At 33.9% G+C, this 21,242-nt stretch overlaps 1 protein-coding gene across 1 annotated transcript in view; it reads right to left on the bottom strand.

Moving 5' to 3' along the window:
• Positions 1–6,268: 6,268 nt before the first annotated feature.
• LOC142134200 (uncharacterized) overlaps positions 6,269–21,242 on the bottom strand; it is a 35,966-nt gene continuing 20,992 nt past the window's right edge. The window contains exon 7 of the mRNA XM_075194526.1: positions 6,269–6,309. Coding sequence (XP_075050627.1) covers positions 6,269–6,309 — 41 coding nt within the window. The remainder of the gene's footprint in view (positions 6,310–21,242) is intronic.

Genomic DNA, 21,242 nt, shown 5'->3' with positions numbered 1-21,242 from the left:
TTTACATAATTCTTGTTTCTCATGACATTTCTAACATTGCCCACAATTATCAGCTTTCTAAGTTTTTCTGAGCAAGAGAAATAACAAAACATAGTCATTTCTTAAATGCCGTACAAAGCAATGCTTTTTTACACTCCTGTCTTACTTTCTCTTGGAAACAATGACTTACATCAATCCTTTTACATAATTCTTGTTTCTCATGACATTTCTAACATTGCCCACAATTATCAACTTTCTAAGTCTTTCTGAGCAAGAGAAATCGCAAAACATAGTCATTTCTTAATTGCCGTACAAAGCAATGCTTTTTTACACTCCTGTCTTACTTTTTCTTGGAAACAATGACTTACATCAATCTTTTTACATAATTCTTGTTTCTCATGACATTTCTAACATTGCCCACAGTTATCAACTTTCTAAAAATTTTAAAGCAAGAGAAATCGCAAAAATTAGTCATTTCTTAATTGCCGTACAAAGCAATGCTTTTTTACACTCCTGTCTTACTTTCTCTTGGAAACAATGACTTACATCAATCCATTTACATAATTCTTGTTTGTCATGATATTTCTAACATTGCCCACAATTATCAACTTTCTAAGTCTTTCAAAGCAAGAGAAATCGCAAAACATAGTCATTTCTTAATTGCCGTACAAAGCAATGCTTTTTTACACTCCTATCTTACTTTCTCTTGGAAACAATGACTTACATCAACCCTTTTACATAATTCTTGTTTGTCATGACATTTCTTACATTGCCCACAATTATCAATTTTCTAAGTCTTTCTGAGCAAGAGAAATCGCAAAACATAGTCATTTCTTAAATGCCGTACAAAGCAATGCTTTTTTACACTCCTTTCTTACTTTCTCTTGGAAACAATGACTTACATCAATCCTTTTACATAATTCTTGTTTCTCATGACATTTCTAACATTGCTCACAATTATCAACTTTCTAAGTTTTTCTGAGCAAGAGAAATCGCAAAACATAGTCATTTCTTAATTGCCGTACAAAACAACGCTTTTTTACACTCCTGTCTTACTTCCTCTTGGAAACAATGACTTACATCAATCCTTTTACATAATTCTTGTTTCTCATGACATTTCTAACATTGCCCACAATTATCAGCTTTCTAAGTTTTTCTGAGCAAGAGAAATAACAAAACATAGTCATTTCTTAAATGCCGTACAAAGCAATGCTTTTTTACACTCCTGTCTTACTTTCTCTTGGAAACAATGACTTACATCAATCCTTTTACATAATTCTTGTTTCTCATGACATTTCTAACATTGCCCACAATTATCAACTTTCTAAGTCATTCTGAGGAAGAGAAATAACAAAACATAGTAATTTCTTAAATGCCGTACAAAGCAATGCTTTTTTACACTCCTGTCTTACTTTCTCTTGGAAACAATGACTTACATCAATCCTTTTACATAAATCTTGTTTCTCATGACATTTCTAACATTGCCCACAATTATCAACTTTCTAAGTCTTTCTGAGCAAGAGAAATTGCAAAACATAGTCATTTCTTAATTGCCGTACAAAGCAATGCTTTTTTACACTCCTGTCTTACTTTCTTTTAGAAAAAATGACTTACATCAATCCTTTTACATAATTCTTGTTTCTCATGACATTTCTAACATTGCCCACAATTACCAACTTTCTAAGTCTTTCTGAGCAAGAGAAATCGCAAAACATAGTTATTTCTTAATTGCCATACAAAGCAATGCTTTTTTACACTCCTGTCTTACTTTCTATTGGAAACAATGACTTACATCAATCCTTTTACATAATTCTTGTTTCTCATGACATTTCTAACATTGCCCACAATTATCAACTTTCTAAGTCTTTCTGAGCAAGAGAAATCGCAAAACATAGTCATTTCTTAATTGCCGTACAAAGCAATGCTTTTTACACTCATGTCTTACTTTCTCTTGGAAACAATGACTTACATCAATCCTTTTACATAATTCTTGTTTCTCATGACATTTCTAAAATTGCCCACAATTATCAACTTTCTAAGTCTTTCTGAGCTAGAGAAATCGCAAAACATAGTCATTTCTTAAATGCCGTACAAAGCAATGCTTTTTTACACTCCTTTCTTACTTTCTCTTGGAAACAATGACTTACATCAATCCTTTTACATAATTCTTGTTTCTCATGACATTTCTAACATTGCTCACAATTATCAACTTTCTAAGTTTTTCTGAGCAAGAGAAATCGCAAAACATAGTCATTTCTTAATTGCCGTACAAAACAACGCTTTTTTACACTCCTGTCTTACTTCCTCTTGGAAACAATGACTTACATCAATCCTTTTACATAATTCTTGTTTCTCATGACATTTCTAACATTGCCCACAATTATCAGCTTTCTAAGTTTTTCTGAGCAAGAGAAATAACAAAACATAGTCATTTCTTAAATGCCGTACAAAGCAATGCTTTTTTACACTCCTGTCTTACTTTCTCTTGGAAACAATGACTTACATCAATCCTTTTACATAATTCTTGTTTCTCATGACATTTCTAACATTGCCCACAATTATCAACTTTCTAAGTCATTCTGAGGAAGAGAAATAACAAAACATAGTAATTTCTTAAATGCCGTACAAAGCAATGCTTTTTTACACTCCTGTCTTACTTTCTCTTGGAAACAATGACTTACATCAATCCTTTTACATAAATCTTGTTTCTCATGACATTTCTAACATTGCCCACAATTATCAACTTTCTAAGTCTTTCTGAGCAAGAGAAATTGCAAAACATAGTCATTTCTTAATTGCCGTACAAAGCAATGCTTTTTTACACTCCTGTCTTACTTTCTTTTAGAAAAAATGACTTACATCAATCCTTTTACATAATTCTTGTTTCTCATGACATTTCTAACATTGCCCACAATTACCAACTTTCTAAGTCTTTCTGAGCAAGAGAAATCGCAAAACATAGTTATTTCTTAATTGCCATACAAAGCAATGCTTTTTTACACTCCTGTCTTACTTTCTATTGGAAACAATGACTTACATCAATCCTTTTACATAATTCTTGTTTCTCATGACATTTCTAACATTGCCCACAATTATCAACTTTCTAAGTCTTTCTGAGCAAGAGAAATCGCAAAACATAGTCATTTCTTAATTGCCGTACAAAGCAATGCTTTTTACACTCATGTCTTACTTTCTCTTGGAAACAATGACTTACATCAATCCTTTTACATAATTCTTGTTTCTCATGACATTTCTAAAATTGCCCACAATTATCAACTTTCTAAGTCTTTCTGAGCTAGAGAAATCGCAAAACATAGTCATTTCTTAATTGCCGTACAAAGCAATGCTTTTTTACACTCCTGTCTTACTTTCTCTTGGAAACAATGACTTACATCAATCCTTTTACATAATTCTTGTTTCTCATGACATTTCTAAAATTGCCCACAATTATCAACTTTGTAAGTATTTCAAAGCAAGAGAAAAGTGCAAAACATTGTCATTTCTTAATTGCCGTACAAAGCAATGCTTTTTTACACTCCTGTCTTACTGTCTCTTGGAAACAATGACTTACATCAATCCTTTTACATAATTCTTGTTTCTCATGACATTTCTAACATTGCCCACAATTATCAACTCTCTAAGTCTTTCTGAGCAAGAGAAATCGCAAAAGATAGTCATTTCTTCATTGCCGTCCAAAAACAACTCTTGTTTACACTCCTGTCTCCCTTTCTCTTGGAAACAATGACTTACATCAATCCTTTCAATCCAATCAATTTCAATCCTTTCAATCCAATCAATCCAATCAAACATTATCAACTTTCTAAGTCTTTCTGAGCAAGAGAAATCGCAAAAGATAGTCATTTCTTCATTGCCGTCCAAAAACAAGGCTTTTTTACACTCCTGTCTCCCTTTCTCTTGGAAACAATGACTTACATCAATCCTTTTACATAATTCTTGTTTCTCATGACATTTCTAACATTGCACACAATTATCAACTTTCTAAGTCTTTCTGAGCAAGAGAAATCGCAAAAGATAGTCATTTCTTCATTGCCGTCCAAAAACAACGCTTTTTTACACTCCTGTCTCCCTTTCTCTTGGAAACAATGACTTACATCAATCCTTTTACATAATTCTTGTTTCTCATGACATTTCTAACATTGCCCACAATTATCAACTTTCTAAGTCTTTCTGAGCAAGAGAAATCGCAAAAGATAGTCATTTCTTCATTGCCGTCCAAAAACAAGGCTTTTTTACACTCCTGTCTCCCTTTCTCTTGGAAACAATGACTTACATCAATCCTTTTACATAATTCTTGTTTCTCATGTCATTTCTAACATTGCCCACAATTATCAACTCTCTAAGTCTTTCTGAGCAAGAGAAATCGCAAAAGATAGTCATTTCTTCATTGCCGTCCAAAAAAACGCTTTTTTACACTCCTGTCTCCCTTTCTCTTGGAAACAATGACTTACATCAATCCTTTTACATAATTCTTGTTTCTCATGACATTTCTAACATTGCCCACAATTATCAACTCTCTAAGTCTTTCTGAGCAAGAGAAATCGCAAAAGATAGTCATTTCTTCATTGCCGTCCAAAAAAACGCTTTTTTACACTCCTGTCTCCCTTTCTCTTGGAAACAATGACTTACATCAATCCTTTTACATAATTCTTGTTTCTCATGACATTTCTAACATTGCCCACAATTATCAACTTTCTAAGTCTTTCTGATCAAGAGAAATCGCAAAACATAGTCATTTCTTAATTGCCGTACAAAACAACGCTTTTTTACACTCCTGTCTTACTTCCTCTTGGAAACAATGACTTACATCAATCCTTTTACATAATTCTTGTTTCTCATGACATTTCTAACATTGCCCACAATTATCAGCTTTCTAAGTTTTTCTGAGCAAGAGAAATAACAAAACATAGTCATTTCTTAAATGCCGTACAAAGCAATGCTTTTTTACACTCCTGTCTTACTTTCTCTTGGAAACAATGACTTACATCAATCCTTTTACATAATTCTTGTTTCTCATGACATTTCTAACATTGCCCACAATTATCAACTTTCTAAGTCATTCTGAGGAAGAGAAATAACAAAACATAGTAATTTCTTAAATGCCGTACAAAGCAATGCTTTTTTACACTCCTGTCTTACTTTCTCTTGGAAACAATGACTTACATCAATCCTTTTACATAAATCTTGTTTCTCATGACATTTCTAACATTGCCCACAATTATCAACTTTCTAAGTCTTTCTGAGCAAGAGAAATTGCAAAACATAGTCATTTCTTAATTGCCGTACAAAGCAATGCTTTTTTACACTCCTGTCTTACTTTCTTTTAGAAAAAATGACTTACATCAATCCTTTTACATAATTCTTGTTTCTCATGACATTTCTAACATTGCCCACAATTACCAACTTTCTAAGTCTTTCTGAGCAAGAGAAATCGCAAAACATAGTTATTTCTTAATTGCCATACAAAGCAATGCTTTTTTACACTCCTGTCTTACTTTCTATTGGAAACAATGACTTACATCAATCCTTTTACATAATTCTTGTTTCTCATGACATTTCTAACATTGCCCACAATTATCAACTTTCTAAGTCTTTCTGAGCAAGAGAAATCGCAAAACATAGTCATTTCTTAATTGCCGTACAAAGCAATGCTTTTTACACTCATGTCTTACTTTCTCTTGGAAACAATGACTTACATCAATCCTTTTACATAATTCTTGTTTCTCATGACATTTCTAAAATTGCCCACAATTATCAACTTTCTAAGTCTTTCTGAGCTAGAGAAATCGCAAAACATAGTCATTTCTTAATTGCCGTACAAAGCAATGCTTTTTTACACTCCTGTCTTACTTTCTCTTGGAAACAATGACTTACATCAATCCTTTTACATAATTCTTGTTTCTCATGACATTTCTAAAATTGCCCACAATTATCAACTTTGTAAGTATTTCAAAGCAAGAGAAAAGTGCAAAACATTGTCATTTCTTAATTGCCGTACAAAGCAATGCTTTTTTACACTCCTGTCTTACTGTCTCTTGGAAACAATGACTTACATCAATCCTTTTACATAATTCTTGTTTCTCATGACATTTCTAACATTGCCCACAATTATCAACTCTCTAAGTCTTTCTGAGCAAGAGAAATCGCAAAAGATAGTCATTTCTTCATTGCCGTCCAAAAACAACTCTTGTTTACACTCCTGTCTCCCTTTCTCTTGGAAACAATGACTTACATCAATCCTTTCAATCCAATCAATTTCAATCCTTTCAATCTAATCAATCCAATCAAACATTATCAACTTTCTAAGTCTTTCTGAGCAAGAGAAATCGCAAAAGATAGTCATTTCTTCATTGCCGTCCAAAAACAAGGCTTTTTTACACTCCTGTCTCCCTTTCTCTTGGAAACAATGACTTACATCAATCCTTTTACATAATTCTTGTTTCTCATGACATTTCTAACATTGCACACAATTATCAACTTTCTAAGTCTTTCTGAGCAAGAGAAATCGCAAAAGATAGTCATTTCTTCATTGCCGTCCAAAAACAACGCTTTTTTACACTCCTGTCTCCCTTTCTCTTGGAAACAATGACTTACATCAATCCTTTTACATAATTCTTGTTTCTCATGACATTTCTAACATTGCCCACAATTATCAACTTTTTAAGTCTTTCTGAGCAAGAGAAATCGCAAAAGATAGTCATTTCTTCATTGCCGTCCAAAAACAAGGCTTTTTTACACTCCTGTCTCCCTTTCTCTTGGAAACAATGACTTACATCAATCCTTTTACATAATTCTTGTTTCTCATGTCATTTCTAACATTGCCCACAATTATCAACTCTCTAAGTCTTTCTGAGCAAGAGAAATCGCAAAAGATAGTCATTTCTTCATTGCCGTCCAAAAAAACGCTTTTTTACACTCCTGTCTCCCTTTCTCTTGGAAACAATGACTTACATCAATCCTTTTACATAATTCTTGTTTCTCATGACATTTCTAACATTGCCCACAATTATCAACTCTCTAAGTCTTTCTGAGCAAGAGAAATCGCAAAAGATAGTCATTTCTTCATTGCCGTCCAAAAAAACGCTTTTTTACACTCCTGTCTCCCTTTCTCTTGGAAACAATGACTTACATCAATCCTTTTACATAATTCTTGTTTCTCATGACATTTCTAACATTGCCCACAATTATCAACTTTCTAAGTCTTTCTGATCAAGAAAAATCGCAAAACATAGTCATTTCTTCATTGCCGTCCAAAAACAAGGCTTTTTTACACTCCTGTCTCCCTTTCTCTTGGAAACAATGACTAACATCAATCCTTTTACATAATTCTTGTTTCTCATGACATTTCTAACATTGCCCACAATTATCAACTTTCTAAGTCTTTCTGATCAAGAGCAATCTCAAACCATAGTTATTTCTTCATTGCCGTACAAAAACAATGCTTTTTTGAACTCCTGTCTCACTTTCTCTTGGAAACAATGACTTACATCAATCCTTTTACATAATTCTTCTTTCTCATGACATTTCTAACATTGCCCACATTTATCAACTTTCTAAGTCTTTCTGAGCAAGAGAAATCACAAAACATAGTCATTTCTTCATTGCCGTACAAAAACAACGCTTTTTTGCACTCCTGTCTCACTTTCTCTTGGAAACAATGACTTACATAAATCCTTTTACATAATTCTTGTTTCTCATGATATTTCTAACATTGCCCACAATTATCAACTTTCAAAGTGTTTCTGAGCAGGATAAATCGCAAAACATAGTCATTTCTTCATTGTCGTACAAAAACAACGCTTTTTTGCACTCCTGTCTCACTTTCTCTTGGAAACAATGACTTACATCAATCCTTTTACATAATTCTTGTTTCTCATGACATTTCTAACATTGCCCACAATTATCAACTTTCTAAGTCTTTCTGAGCAAGAGAAATCGCAAAACATAGTAATTTCTTCATTGTCGTACAAAAACAACGCTTTTTTACACTCCTGTCTCACTTTCTCTTGAAAACAATGACTTACACCAATCCTTTTACATAATTCTTGTTTCTCATGACATTTCTAACATTGCCCACAATTATCAACTTTCTAAGTCTTTCTGAGCAAGAGAAATTGCAAAACATAGTCATTTCTTCATTGCCGTTCAAAAACAACGCTTTTTTACACTCCTGTCTCACTTTCTCTTAGAAACAATGATTTACATTAATCCTTTTACATAATTCTTGTTTCTCATGACATTTCTAACATTGCCCACAATTATCAACTTTCTAAGTCTTTCTGAGCAAGAGAAATCGCAAAACATAGTCATTTCTTCATTGTCGTACAAAAACAACGCTTTTTTACACTCCTGTCTCACTTTCTCTTGAAAACAATGACTTACACCAATCCTTTTACATAATTCTTGTTTCTCATGACATTTCTAACATTGCCCACAATTATCAACTTTCTAAGTCTTTCTGAGCAAGAGAAATTGCAAAACATAGTCATTTCTTCATTGCCGTTCAAAAACAACGCTTTTTTACACTCCTGTCTCACTTTCTTTTAGAAACAATGATTTACATTAATCCTTTTACATAATTCTTGTTTCTCATGACATTTCTAACATTGCCCACAATTATCAACTTTCTAAGTCTTTCTGAGCAAGAGAAATCACAAAACATAGTCATTTCTTCATTGTCGTACAAAAACAACGCTTTTTTATACTCCTGTCTCACTTTCTCTTGGAAACAATGATTTGCATCAATCCTTTTACATAATTCTTGTTTCTCATGACATTTCTAATATTGCCCACAATTATCAACTTTCTAAGTCTTTCTGAGCAAGAGCAATCGCAAACCATAGTCATTTCTTCATTGCCGTACAAAAACAACGCTTTTTTGCACTCCTATCTCACTTTCTCTTGGAAACAATGACTTACATCAATCCTTTTTCATAATTCTTGTTTCTCATGACATTTCTAACATTGCCCACAATTATCAACTTTCTAAAAATTTTAAAGCAAGAGAAATCGCAAAAATTAGTCATTTCTTAATTGCCGTACAAAGCAATGCTTTTTTACACTCCTGTCTTACTTTCTCTTGGAAACAATGACTTACATCAATCCATTTACATAATTCTTGTTTGTCATGATATTTCTAACATTGCCCACAATTATCAACTTTCTAAGTCTTTCTGAGCAAGAGAAATCGCAAAATATAGTCATTTCTTCATTGCCGTCCAAAAACAAGGCTTTTTTACACTCCTGTCTCCCTTTCTCTTGGAAACAATGACTAACATCAATCCTTTTACATAATTCTTGTTTCTCATGACATTTCTAACATTGCCCACAATTATCAACTTTCTAAGTCTTTCTGAGCAAGAGAAATCGCAAAAGATAGTCATTTATTCATTGCCGTCCAAAAACAAGGCTTTTTTACACTCCTGTCTCCCTTTCTCTTGGAAACAATGACTTACATCAATCCTTTTACATAATTCTTGTTTCTCATGACATTTCTAACATTGCCCACAATTATCAACTTTCTAAGTGTTTCTGATCAAGAAAAATCGCAAAACATAGTCATTTCTTCATTGCCGTCCAAAAACAAGGCTTTTTTACACTCCTGTCTCACTTTCTCTTGGAAACAATGACTAACAATAATCCTTTTACATAATTCTTGTTTCTCATGACATTTCTAACATTGCCCACAATTATCAACTTTCTAAGTCTTTCTGAGCAAGAAAAATCGCAAAAGATAGTCATTTCTTCATTGCCGTCCAAAAACAACGCTTTTTTACACTCCTGTCTCCCTTTCTCTTGAAAACAATGAATTACATCAATCCTTTTACATAATTCTTGTTTCTCATGACATTTCTAACATTGCCCACAATTATCAACTTTCTAAGTCTTTCTGAGCAAGAGAAATCGCAAAAGATAGTAATTTCTTCATTGCCGTCCAAAAACAAGGCTTTTTTACACTCCTGTCTCCCTTTCTCTTGTAAACAATGACTTACATCAATCCATTTACATACTTTTTGTTTCTCATGACATTTCTAACATTGCCCACAATTATCAACTTTCTAAGTCTTTCTGAGCAAGAGAAATCGCAAAAGATAGTCATTTCTTCATTGCCGTCCAAAAACAAGGCTTTTTTACACTTCTGTCTCACTTTCTCTTGGAAACAATGACTAACATCAATCCTTTTACATAATTCTTGTTTCTCATGACATTTCTAACATTGCCCACAATTATCAACTTTCTAAGTCTTTCTGAGCAAGAAAAATCGCAAAACATAGTCATTTCTTCATTGCCGTCCAAAAACAAGGCTTTTTTACACTCCTGTATCCCTTTCTCTTGGAAACAATGACTTACATCAATCCTTTTACATAATTCTTGTTTCTCATGACATTTCTAACATTGCCCACAATTATCAACTTGCTAAGTCTTTCTGAGCAAGAGAAATCGCAAAAGATAGTCATTTCTTCATTGCCGTCCAAAAACAAGGCTTTTTTACACTCCTGTCTCCCTTTCTCTTGGAAACAATGACTAACATCAATCCTTTTACATAATTCTTGTTTCTCATGACATTTCTAACATTGCCCACAATTATCAACTTTCTAAGTCTTTCTGAGCAAGAGAAATCGCAAAAGATAGTCATTTATTCATTGCCGTCCAAAAACAAGGCTTTTTTACACTCCTGTCTCCCTTTCTCTTGGAAACAATGACTTACATCAATCCTTTTACATAATTCTTGTTTCTCATGATATTTCTAACATTGCCCACAATTATCAACTTCCTAAGTCTTTCTGAGCAAGAGAAATCGCAAAAGATAGTCATTTCTTCATTGCCGTCCAAAAACAAGACTTTTTTACACTCCTGTCTCCATTTCTCTTGGAAACAATGACTTACATCAATCCTTTTACATAATTCTTGTTTCTCATGACATTTCTAACATTGCCCACAATTATCAACTCTCTAAGTCTTTCTGAGCAAGAGAAATCGCAAAAGATAGTCATTTCTTCATTGCCGTCCAAAAACAAGGCTTTTTTACACTCCTGTCTCCCTTTCTCTTGGAAACAATGACTTACATCAATCCTTTTACATAATTCTTGTTTCTCATGACATTTCTAACATTGCCCACAATTATCAAATTTCTAAGTCTTTCTGAGCAAGAGAAATCGCAAAACATAGTCATTTCTTCATTGCTGTCCAAAAACAAGGCTTTTTTACACTCCTGTCTCCCTTTCTCTTGGAAACAATGACTTACATCAATCCTTTTACATAATTCTTGTTTCTCATGACATTTCTAACATTGCCCACAATTATCAACTTCCTAAGTCTTTCTGAGCAAGAGAAATCGCAAAAGATAGTCATTTCTTCATTGCAGTCCAAAAACAAGGCTTTTTTACACTCCTGTCTCCATTTCTCTTGGAAACAATGACTTACATCAATCCTTTTACATAATTCTTGTTTCTCATGACATTTCTAACATTGCCCACAATTATCAACTTCCTAAGTCTTTCAGAGCAAGAGAAATCGCAAAAGATAGTCATTTCTTCATTGCCGTCCAAAAACAAGGCTTTTTTACACTCCTGTCTCCATTTCTCTTGGAAACAATGACTTACATCAATCCTTTTACATAATTCTTGTTTCTCATGACATTTCTAACATTGCCCACAATTATCAACTCTCTAAGTCTTTCTGAGCAAGAGAAATCGCAAAAGATAGTCATTTCTTCATTGCCGTCCAAAAACAAGGCTTTTTTACACTCCTGTATCCCTTTCTCTTGGAAACAATGACTTACATCAATCCTTTTACATAATTCTTGTTTCTCATGACATTTCTAACATTGCCCACAATTATCAACTTGCTAAGTCTTTCTGAGCAAGAGAAATCGCAAAAGATAGTCATTTCTTCATTGCCGTCCAAAAACAAGGCTTTTTTACACTCCTGTCTCCCTTTCTCTTGGAAACAATGACTAACATCAATCCTTTTACATAATTCTTGTTTCTCATGACATTTCTAACATTGCCCACAATTATCAACTTTCTAAGTCTTTCTGAGCAAGAGAAATCGCAAAAGATAGTCATTTATTCATTGCCGTCCAAAAACAAGGCTTTTTTACACTCCTGTCTCCCTTTCTCTTGGAAACAATGACTTACATCAATCCTTTTACATAATTCTTGTTTCTCATGACATTTCTAACATTGCCCACAATTATCAACTTTCTAAGTGTTTCTGATCAAGAAAAATCGCAAAACATAGTCATTTCTTCATTGCCGTCCAAAAACAAGGCTTTTTTACACTCCTGTCTCACTTTCTCTTGGAAACAATGACTAACATCAATCCTTTTACATAATTCTTGTTTCTCATGACATTTCTAACATTGCCCACAATTATCAACTTTCTAAGTCTTTCTGAGCAAGAAAAATCGCAAAAGATAGTAATTTCTTCATTGCCGTCCAAAAACAAGGCTTTTTTACACTCCTGTCTCCCTTTCTCTTGGAAACAATGACTAACATCAATCCTTTTACATAATTCTTGTTTCTCATGACATTTCTAACATTGCCCACAATTATCAACTTTCTAAGTCTTTCTGAGCAAGAGAAATCGCAAAAGATAGTCATTTCTTCATTGCCGTCCAAAAACAAGGCTTTTTTACACTCCTGTCTCCCTTTCTCTTGGAAACAATGACTTACATCAATCCTTTTACATAATTCTTGTTTCTCATGACATTTCTAACTTTGCCCACAATTATCAACTTTCTAAGTCTTTCTGAGCAAGAAAAATCGCAAAACATAGTTATTTCTTCATTGCCGTCCAAAAACAAGGCTTTTTTACACTCCTGTCTCCCTTTCTCTTGGAAACAATGACTTACATCAATCCTTTTACATAATTCTTGTTTCTCATGACATTTCTAACATTGCCCACAATTATCAACTCTCTAAGTCTTTCTGAGCAAGAGAAATCGCAAAAGATAGTCATTTCTTCATTGCCGTCCAAAAACAACGCTTGTTTACACTCCTGTCTCCCTTTCTCTTGGAAACAATGACTTACATCAATCCTTTTACATAATTCTTGTTTCTCATGACATTTCTAACATTGCCCACAATTATCAAATTTCTAAGTCTTTCTGAGCAAGAGAAATCGCAAAACATAGTCATTTCTTCATTGCTGTCCAAAAACAAGGCTTTTTTACACTCCTGTCTCCCTTTCTCTTGGAAACAATGACTTACATCAATCCTTTTACATAATTCTTGTTTCTCATGACATTTCTAACATTGCCCACAATTATCAACTTCCTAAGTCTTTCTGAGCAAGAGAAATCGCAAAAGATAGTCATTTCTTCATTGCCGTCCAAAAACAAGGCTTTTTTACACTCCTGTCTCCATTTCTCTTGGAAACAATGACTTACATCAATCCTTTTACATAATTCTTGTTTCTCATGACATTTCTAACATTGCCCACAATTATCAACTCTCTAAGTCTTTCTGAGCAAGAGAAATCGCAAAAGATAGTCATTTCTTCATTGCCGTCCAAAAACAAGGCTTTTTTACACTCCTGTCTCCCTTTCTCTTGGAAACAATGACTTACATCAATCCTTTTACATAATTCTTGTTTCTCATGACATTTCTAACATTGCCCACAATTATCAACTTTCTAAGTCTTTCTGAGCAAGAGAAATCGCAAAACATAGTCATTTCTTCATTGCTGTCCAAAAACAAGGCTTTTTTACACTCCTGTCTCCCTTTCTCTTGGAAACAATGACTTACATCAATCCTTTTACATAATTCTTGTTTCTCATGACATTTCTAACATTGCCCACAATTATCAACTTCCTAAGTCTTTCTGAGCAAGAGAAATCGCAAAAGATAGTCATTTCTTCATTGCCGTCCAAAAACAAGGCTTTTTTACACTCCTGTCTCCCTTTCTCTTGGAAACAATGACTTACATCAATCCTTTTACATAATTCTTGTTTCTCATGATATTTCTAACATTGCCCACAATTATCAACTCTCTAAGTCTTTCTGAGCAAGAGAAATCGCAAAAGATAGTCATTTCTTCATTGCCGTCCAAAAACAAGGCTTTTTTACACTCCTGTCTCCCTTTCTCTTGGAAACAATGACTTACATCAATCCTTTTACATAATTCTTGTTTCTCATGACATTTCTAACATTGCCCACAATTATCAACTTTCTAAGTGTTTCTGATCAAGAAAAATCGCAAAACATAGTCATTTCTTCATTGCCGTCCAAAAACAAGGCTTTTTTACACTCCTGTCTCACTTTCTCTTGGAAACAATGACTAACATCAATCCTTTTACATAATTCTTGTTTCTCATGACATTTCTAACATTGCCCACAATTATCAACTTCCTAAGTCTTTCAGAGCAAGAGAAATCGCAAAAGATAGTCATTTCTTCATTGCCGTCCAAAAACAAGGCTTTTTTACACTCCTGTCTCCATTTCTCTTGGAAACAATGACTTACATCAATCCTTTTACATAATTCTTGTTTCTCATGACATTTCTAACATTGCCCACAATTATCAACTCTCTAAGTCTTTCTGAGCAAGAGAAATCGCAAAAGATAGTCATTTCTTCATTGCCGTCCAAAAACAAGGCTTTTTTACACTCCTGTCTCCCTTTCTCTTGGAAACAATGACGTACATCAATCCTTTTACATAATTCTTGTTTCTCATGACATTTCTAACATTGCCCACAATTATCAAATTTCTAAGTCTTTCTGAGCAAGAGAAATCGCAAAACATAGTCATTTCTTCATTGCTGTCCAAAAACAAGGCTTTTTTACACTCCTGTCTCCCTTTCTCTTGGAAACAATGACTAACATCAATCCTTTTACATAATTCTTGTTTCTCATGACATTTCTAACATTGCCCACAATTATCAACTTTCTAAGTCTTTCTGAGCAAGAGAAATCGCAAAAGATAGTCATTTATTCATTGCCGTCCAAAAACAAGGCTTTTTTACACTCCTGTCTCCCTTTCTCTTGGAAACAATGACTTACATCAATCCTTTTACATAATTCTTGTTTCTCATGACATTTCTAACATTGCCCACAATTATCAACTTTCTAAGTGTTTCTGATCAAGAAAAATCGCAAAACATAGTCATTTCTTCATTGCCGTCCAAAAACAAGGCTTTTTTACACTCCTGTCTCACTTTCTCTTGGAAACAATGACTAACAATAATCCTTTTACATAATTCTTGTTTCTCATGACATTTCTAACATTGCCCACAATTATCAACTTTCTAAGTCTTTCTGAGCAAGAAAAATCGCAAAAGATAGTCATTTCTTCATTGCCGTCCAAAAACAACGCTTTTTTACACTCCTGTCTCCCTTTCTCTTGAAAACAATGAATTACATCAATCCTTTTACATAATTCTTGTTTCTCATGACATTTCTAACATTGCCCACAATTATCAACTTTCTAAGTCTTTCTGAGCAAGAGAAATCGCAAAAGATAGTAATTTCTTCATTGCCGTCCAAAAACAAGGCTTTTTTACACTCCTGTCTCCCTTTCTCTTGGAAACAATGACTTACATCAATCCATTTACATACTTTTTGTTTCTCATGACATTTCTAACATTGCCCACAATTATCAACTTTCTAAGTCTTTCTGAGCAAGAGAAATCGCAAAAGATAGTCATTTCTTCATTGCCGTCCAAAAACAAGGCTTTTTTACACTTCTGTCTCACTTTCTCTTGGAAACAATGACTAACATCAATCCTTTTACATAATTCTTGTTTCTCATGACATTTCTAACATTGCCCACAATTATCAACTTTCTAAGTCTTTCTGAGCAAGAAAAATCGCAAAACATAGTCATTTCTTCATTGCCGTCCAAAAACAAGGCTTTTTTACACTCCTGTATCCCTTTCTCTTGGAAACAATGACTTACATCAATCCTTTTACATAATTCTTGTTTCTCATGACATTTCTAACATTGCCCACAATTATCAACTTGCTAAGTCTTTCTGAGCAAGAGAAATCGCAAAAGATAGTCATTTCTTCATTGCCGTCCAAAAACAAGGCTTTTTTACACTCCTGTCTCCCTTTCTCTTGGAAACAATGACTAACATCAATCCTTTTACATAATTCTTGTTTCTCATGACATTTCTAACATTGCCCACAATTATCAACTTTCTAAGTCTTTCTGAGCAAGAGAAATCGCAAAAGATAGTCATTTATTCATTGCCGTCCAAAAACAAGGCTTTTTTACACTCCTGTCTCCCTTTATCTTGGAAACAATGACTTACATCAATCCTTTTACATAATTCTTGTTTCTCATGACATTTCTAACATTGCCCACAATTATCAACTTTCTAAGTGTTTCTGATCAAGAAAAATCGCAAAACATAGTCATTTCTTCATTGCCGTCCAAAAACAAGGCTTTTTTACACTCCTGTCTCACTTTCTCTTGGAAACAATGACTAACATCAATCCTTTTACATAATTCTTGTTTCTCATGACATTTCTAACATTGCCCACAATTATCAACTTTCTAAGTCTTTCTGAGCAAGAAAAATCGCAAAAGATAGTAATTTCTTCATTGCCGTCCAAAAACAAGGCTTTTTTACACTCCTGTCTCCCTTTCTCTTGGAAACAATGACTAACATCAATCCTTTTACATAATTCTTGTTTCTCATGACATTTCTAACATTGCCCACAATTATCAACTTTCTAAGTCTTTCTGAGCAAGAGAAATCGCAAAAGATAGTCATTTCTTCATTGCCGTCCAAAAACAAGGCTTTTTTACACTCCTGTCTCCCTTTCTCTTGGAAACAATGACTTACATCAATCCTTTTACATAATTCTTGTTTCTCATGACATTTCTAACTTTGCCCACAATTATCAACTTTCTAAGTCTTTCTGAGCAAGAAAAATCGCAAAACATAGTTATTTCTTCATTGCCGTCCAAAAACAAGGCTTTTTTACACTCCTGTCTCCCTTTCTCTTGGAAACAATGACTTACATCAATCCTTTTACATAATTCTTGTTTCTCATGACATTTCTAACATTGCCCACAATTATCAACTCTCTAAGTCTTTCTGAGCAAGAGAAATCGCAAAACATAGTCATTTCTTCATTGCCGTCCAAAAACAACGCTTGTTTACACTCCTGTCTCCCTTTCTCTTGGAAACAATGACTTACATCAATCCTTTTACATAATTCTTGTTTCTCATGACATTTCTAACATTGCCCACAATTATCAAATTTCTAAGTCTTTCTGAGCAAGAGAAATCGCAAAACATAGTCATTTCTTCATTGCTGTCCAAAAACAAGGCTTTTTTACACTCCTGTCTCCCTTTCTCTTGGAAACAATGACTTACATCAATCCTTTTACATAATTCTTGTTTCTCATGACATTTCTAACATTGCCCACAATTATCAACTTCCTAAGTCTTTCTGAGCAAGAGAAATCGCAAAAGATAGTCATTTCTTCATTGCCGTCCAAAAACAAGGCTTTTTTACACTCCTGTCTCCATTTCTCTTGGAAACAATGACTTACATCAATCCTTTTACATAATTCTTGTTTCTCATGACATTTCTAACATTGCCCACAATTATCAACTCTCTAAGTCTTTCTGAGCAAGAGAAATCGCAAAAGATAGTCATTTCTTCATTGCCGTCCAAAAACAAGGCTTTTTTACACTCCTGTCTCCCTTTCTCTTGGAAACAATGACTTACATCAATCCTTTTACATAATTCTTGTTTCTCATGACATTTCTAACATTGCCCACAATTATCAAATTTCTAAGTCTTTCTGAGCAAGAGAAATCGCAAAACATAGTCATTTCTTCATTGCTGTCCAAAAACAAGGCTTTTTTACACTCCTGTCTCCCTTTCTCTTGGAAACAATGACTTACATCAATCCTTTTACATAATTCTTGTTTCTCATGACATTTCTAACATTGCCCACAATTATCAAATTTCTAAGTCTTTCTGAGCAAGAGAAATCGCAAAACATAGTCATTTCTTCATTGCTGTCCAAAAACAAGGCTTTTTTACACTCCTGTCTCCCTTTCTCTTGGAAACAATGACTTACATCAATCCTTTTACATAATTCTTGTTTCTCATGACATTTCTAACATTGCCCACAATTATCAACTTCCTAAGTCTTTCTGAGCAAGAGAAATCGCAAAAGATAGTCATTTCTTCATTGCAGTCCAAAAACAAGGCTTTTTTACACTCCTGTCTCCATTTCTCTTGGAAACAATGACTTACATCAATCCTTTTACATAATTCTTGTTTCTCATGACATTTCTAACATTGCCCACAATTATCAACTTCCTAAGTCTTTCAGAGCAAGAGAAATCGCAAAAGATAGTCATTTCTTCATTGCCGTCCAAAAACAAGGCTTTTTTACACTCCTGTCTCCATTTCTCTTGGAAACAATGACTTACATCAATCCTTTTACATAATTCTTGTTTCTCATGACATTTCTAACATTGCCCACAATTATCAACTCTCTAAGTCTTTCTGAGCAAGAGAAATCGCATAAGATAGTCATTTCTTCATTGCCGTCCAAAAACAAGGCTTTTTTACACTCCTGTCTCCCTTTCTCTTGGAAACAATGACTTACATCAATCCTTTTACATAATTCTTGTTTCTCATGACATTTCTAACATTGCCCACAATTATCAAATTTCTAAGTCTTTCTGAGCAAGAGAAATCGCAAAACATAGTCATTTCTTCATTGCTGTCCAAAAACAAGGCTTTTTTACACTCCTGTCTCCCTTTCTCTTGGAAACAATGACTTACATCAATCCTTTTACATAATTCTTGTTTCTCATGACATTTCTAACATTGCCCACAATTATAAACTTGCTAAGTCTTTCTGAGCAAGAGAAATCGCAAAAGATAGTCATTTCTTCATTGCCGTCCAAAAACAACGCTTTTTTACACTCCTGTCTCCCTTTCTCTTGGAAACAATGACTTACATCAATCCTTTTACATAATTCTTGTTTCTCATGACATTTCTAACATTGCCCACAATTATCAACTTTCTAAGTCTTTTTGAGCAAGAGAAATCGCAAATGATAGTCATTTCTTCATTGCCGTCCAAAAACAAGGCTTTTTTACACTCCTGTCTCCCTTTCTCTTGGAAACAATGACTTACATCAATCCTTTTACATAATTCTTGTTTCTCATGACATTTCTAACTTTGCCCACAATTATCAACTTTCTAAGTCTTTCTGAGCAAGAAAAATCGCAAAACATAGTCATTTCTTCATTGCCGTCCAAAAACAAGGCTTTTTTACACTCCCGTCTCCCTTTCTCTTGGAAACAATGACTTACATCAATCCTTTTACATAATTCTTGTTTCTCATGACATTTCTAACATTGCCCACAATTATCAACTCTCTAAGTCTTTCTGAGCAAGAGAAATCGCAAAACATAGTCATTTCTTCATTGCCGTCCAAAAACAAGGCTTTTTTACACTCCTGTCTCCCTTTCTCTTGGAAACAATGACTTACATCAATATTTTTACATAATTCTTGTTTCTCATGACATTTCTAACATTGCCCACAATTATCAACTTCCTAAGTCTTTCTGAGCAAGAGAAATCGCAAAAGATAGTCATTTCTTCATTGCCGTCCAAAAACAAGGCTTTTTTACACTCCTGTCTCCCTTTCTCTTGGAAACAATGACTTCCATCAATCCTTTTACATAATTCTTGTTTCTCATGACATTTCTAACATTGCCCACAATTATCAACTTCCTAAGTCTTTCTGAGCAAGAGAAATCGCAAAAGATAGTCATTTCTTCATTGCCGTCCAAAAACAAGGCTTTTTTACACTCCTGTCTCCCTTTCTCTTGGAAACAATGACTTACATCAATCCTTTTACATAATTCTTGTTTCTCATGACATTTTTAACATTGCCCACAATTATCAACTTTCTAAGTCTTTCTGAGCAAGAATAATCGCAAAAGATAGTCATTTCTTCATTGCCGTCCAAAAACAAGGCTTTTTTACACTCCTGTCTCCCTTTCTCTTGGAAACAATGACTAACATCAATCCTTTTACATAATTCTTGTTTCTCATGACATTTCTAACATTGCCCACAATTATCAACTTTCTAAGTCTTTATGATCAAGAAAAATCGCAAAACATAGTCATTTCTTCATTGCCGTCCAAAAACAAGGCTTTTTTACACTCCTGTCTCCCTTTCTCTTGGAAACAATGACTTACATCAATCCTTTTACATAATTCTTGTTTCTCATGACATTTCTAACATTGCCCACAATTATCAACTTTCTAAGTCTTTCTGATCAAGAAAAATCGCAAAACATAGTCATTTCTTCATTGCCGTCCAAAAACAACGCTTTTTTACACTCCTGTCTCCCTTTCTCTTGGAAACAATGACTTACATCAATCCTTTTACATAATTCTTGTTTCTCATGACATTTCTAACATTGCCCACAATTATCAACTTTCTAAGTCTTTTTGAGCAAGAGAAATCGCAAATGATAGTCATTTCTTCATTGCCGTCCAAAAACAAGGCTTTTTTACAGTCCTGTCTCCCTTTCTCTTGGAAACAATGACTTACATCAATCCATTTACATAATTCTTGTTTCTCATGACATTTCTAACATTGCCCACAATTATCAACTTTCTAAGTCTTTCTGAGCAAGAGAAATCGCAAAGATAGTCATTTCTTCATTGCCGTCCAAAAACAAGGCTTTTTTACACTCCTGTCTCCCTTTCTCTTGGAAACAATGACTTACATCAATCCTTTTACATAATTCTTGTTTCTCATGACATTTCTAACTTTGCCCACAATTATCAACTTTCTAAGTCTTTCTGAGCAAGAAAAATCGCAAAACATAGTCATTTCTTCATTGCCGTCCAAAAACAAGGCTTTTTTACACTCCTGTCTCCCTTTCTCTTGGAAACAATGACTTACATCAATCCTTTTACATAATTCTTGTTTCTCATGACATTTCTAACATTGCCCACAATTATCAACTCTCTAAGTCTTTCTGAGCAAGAGAAATCGCAAAACATAGTCATTTCTTCATTGCCGTCCAAAAACAAGGCTTTTTTACACTCCTGTCTCCCTTTCTCTTGGAAACAATGACTTACATCAATCCTTTTACATAATTCTTGTTTCTCATGACATTTCTAACATTGCCCACAATTATCAACTTTCTAAGTCTTTCTGAGAAAGAAAAATCGCAAAAGATAGGCATTTCTTCATTGCCGTCCAAAAATAAGGCTTTTTTACACTCCTGTCTCCCT

This window comes from Mixophyes fleayi, unplaced genomic scaffold (genome assembly GCF_038048845.1).
Source record: "Mixophyes fleayi isolate aMixFle1 unplaced genomic scaffold, aMixFle1.hap1 Scaffold_42, whole genome shotgun sequence".
Taxonomy (NCBI): domain Eukaryota; kingdom Metazoa; phylum Chordata; class Amphibia; order Anura; family Limnodynastidae; genus Mixophyes; species Mixophyes fleayi.
The sequence above is the reverse complement of the archived record's forward strand: the minus strand, read 5'-3'. Positions and strand labels throughout refer to the sequence as shown.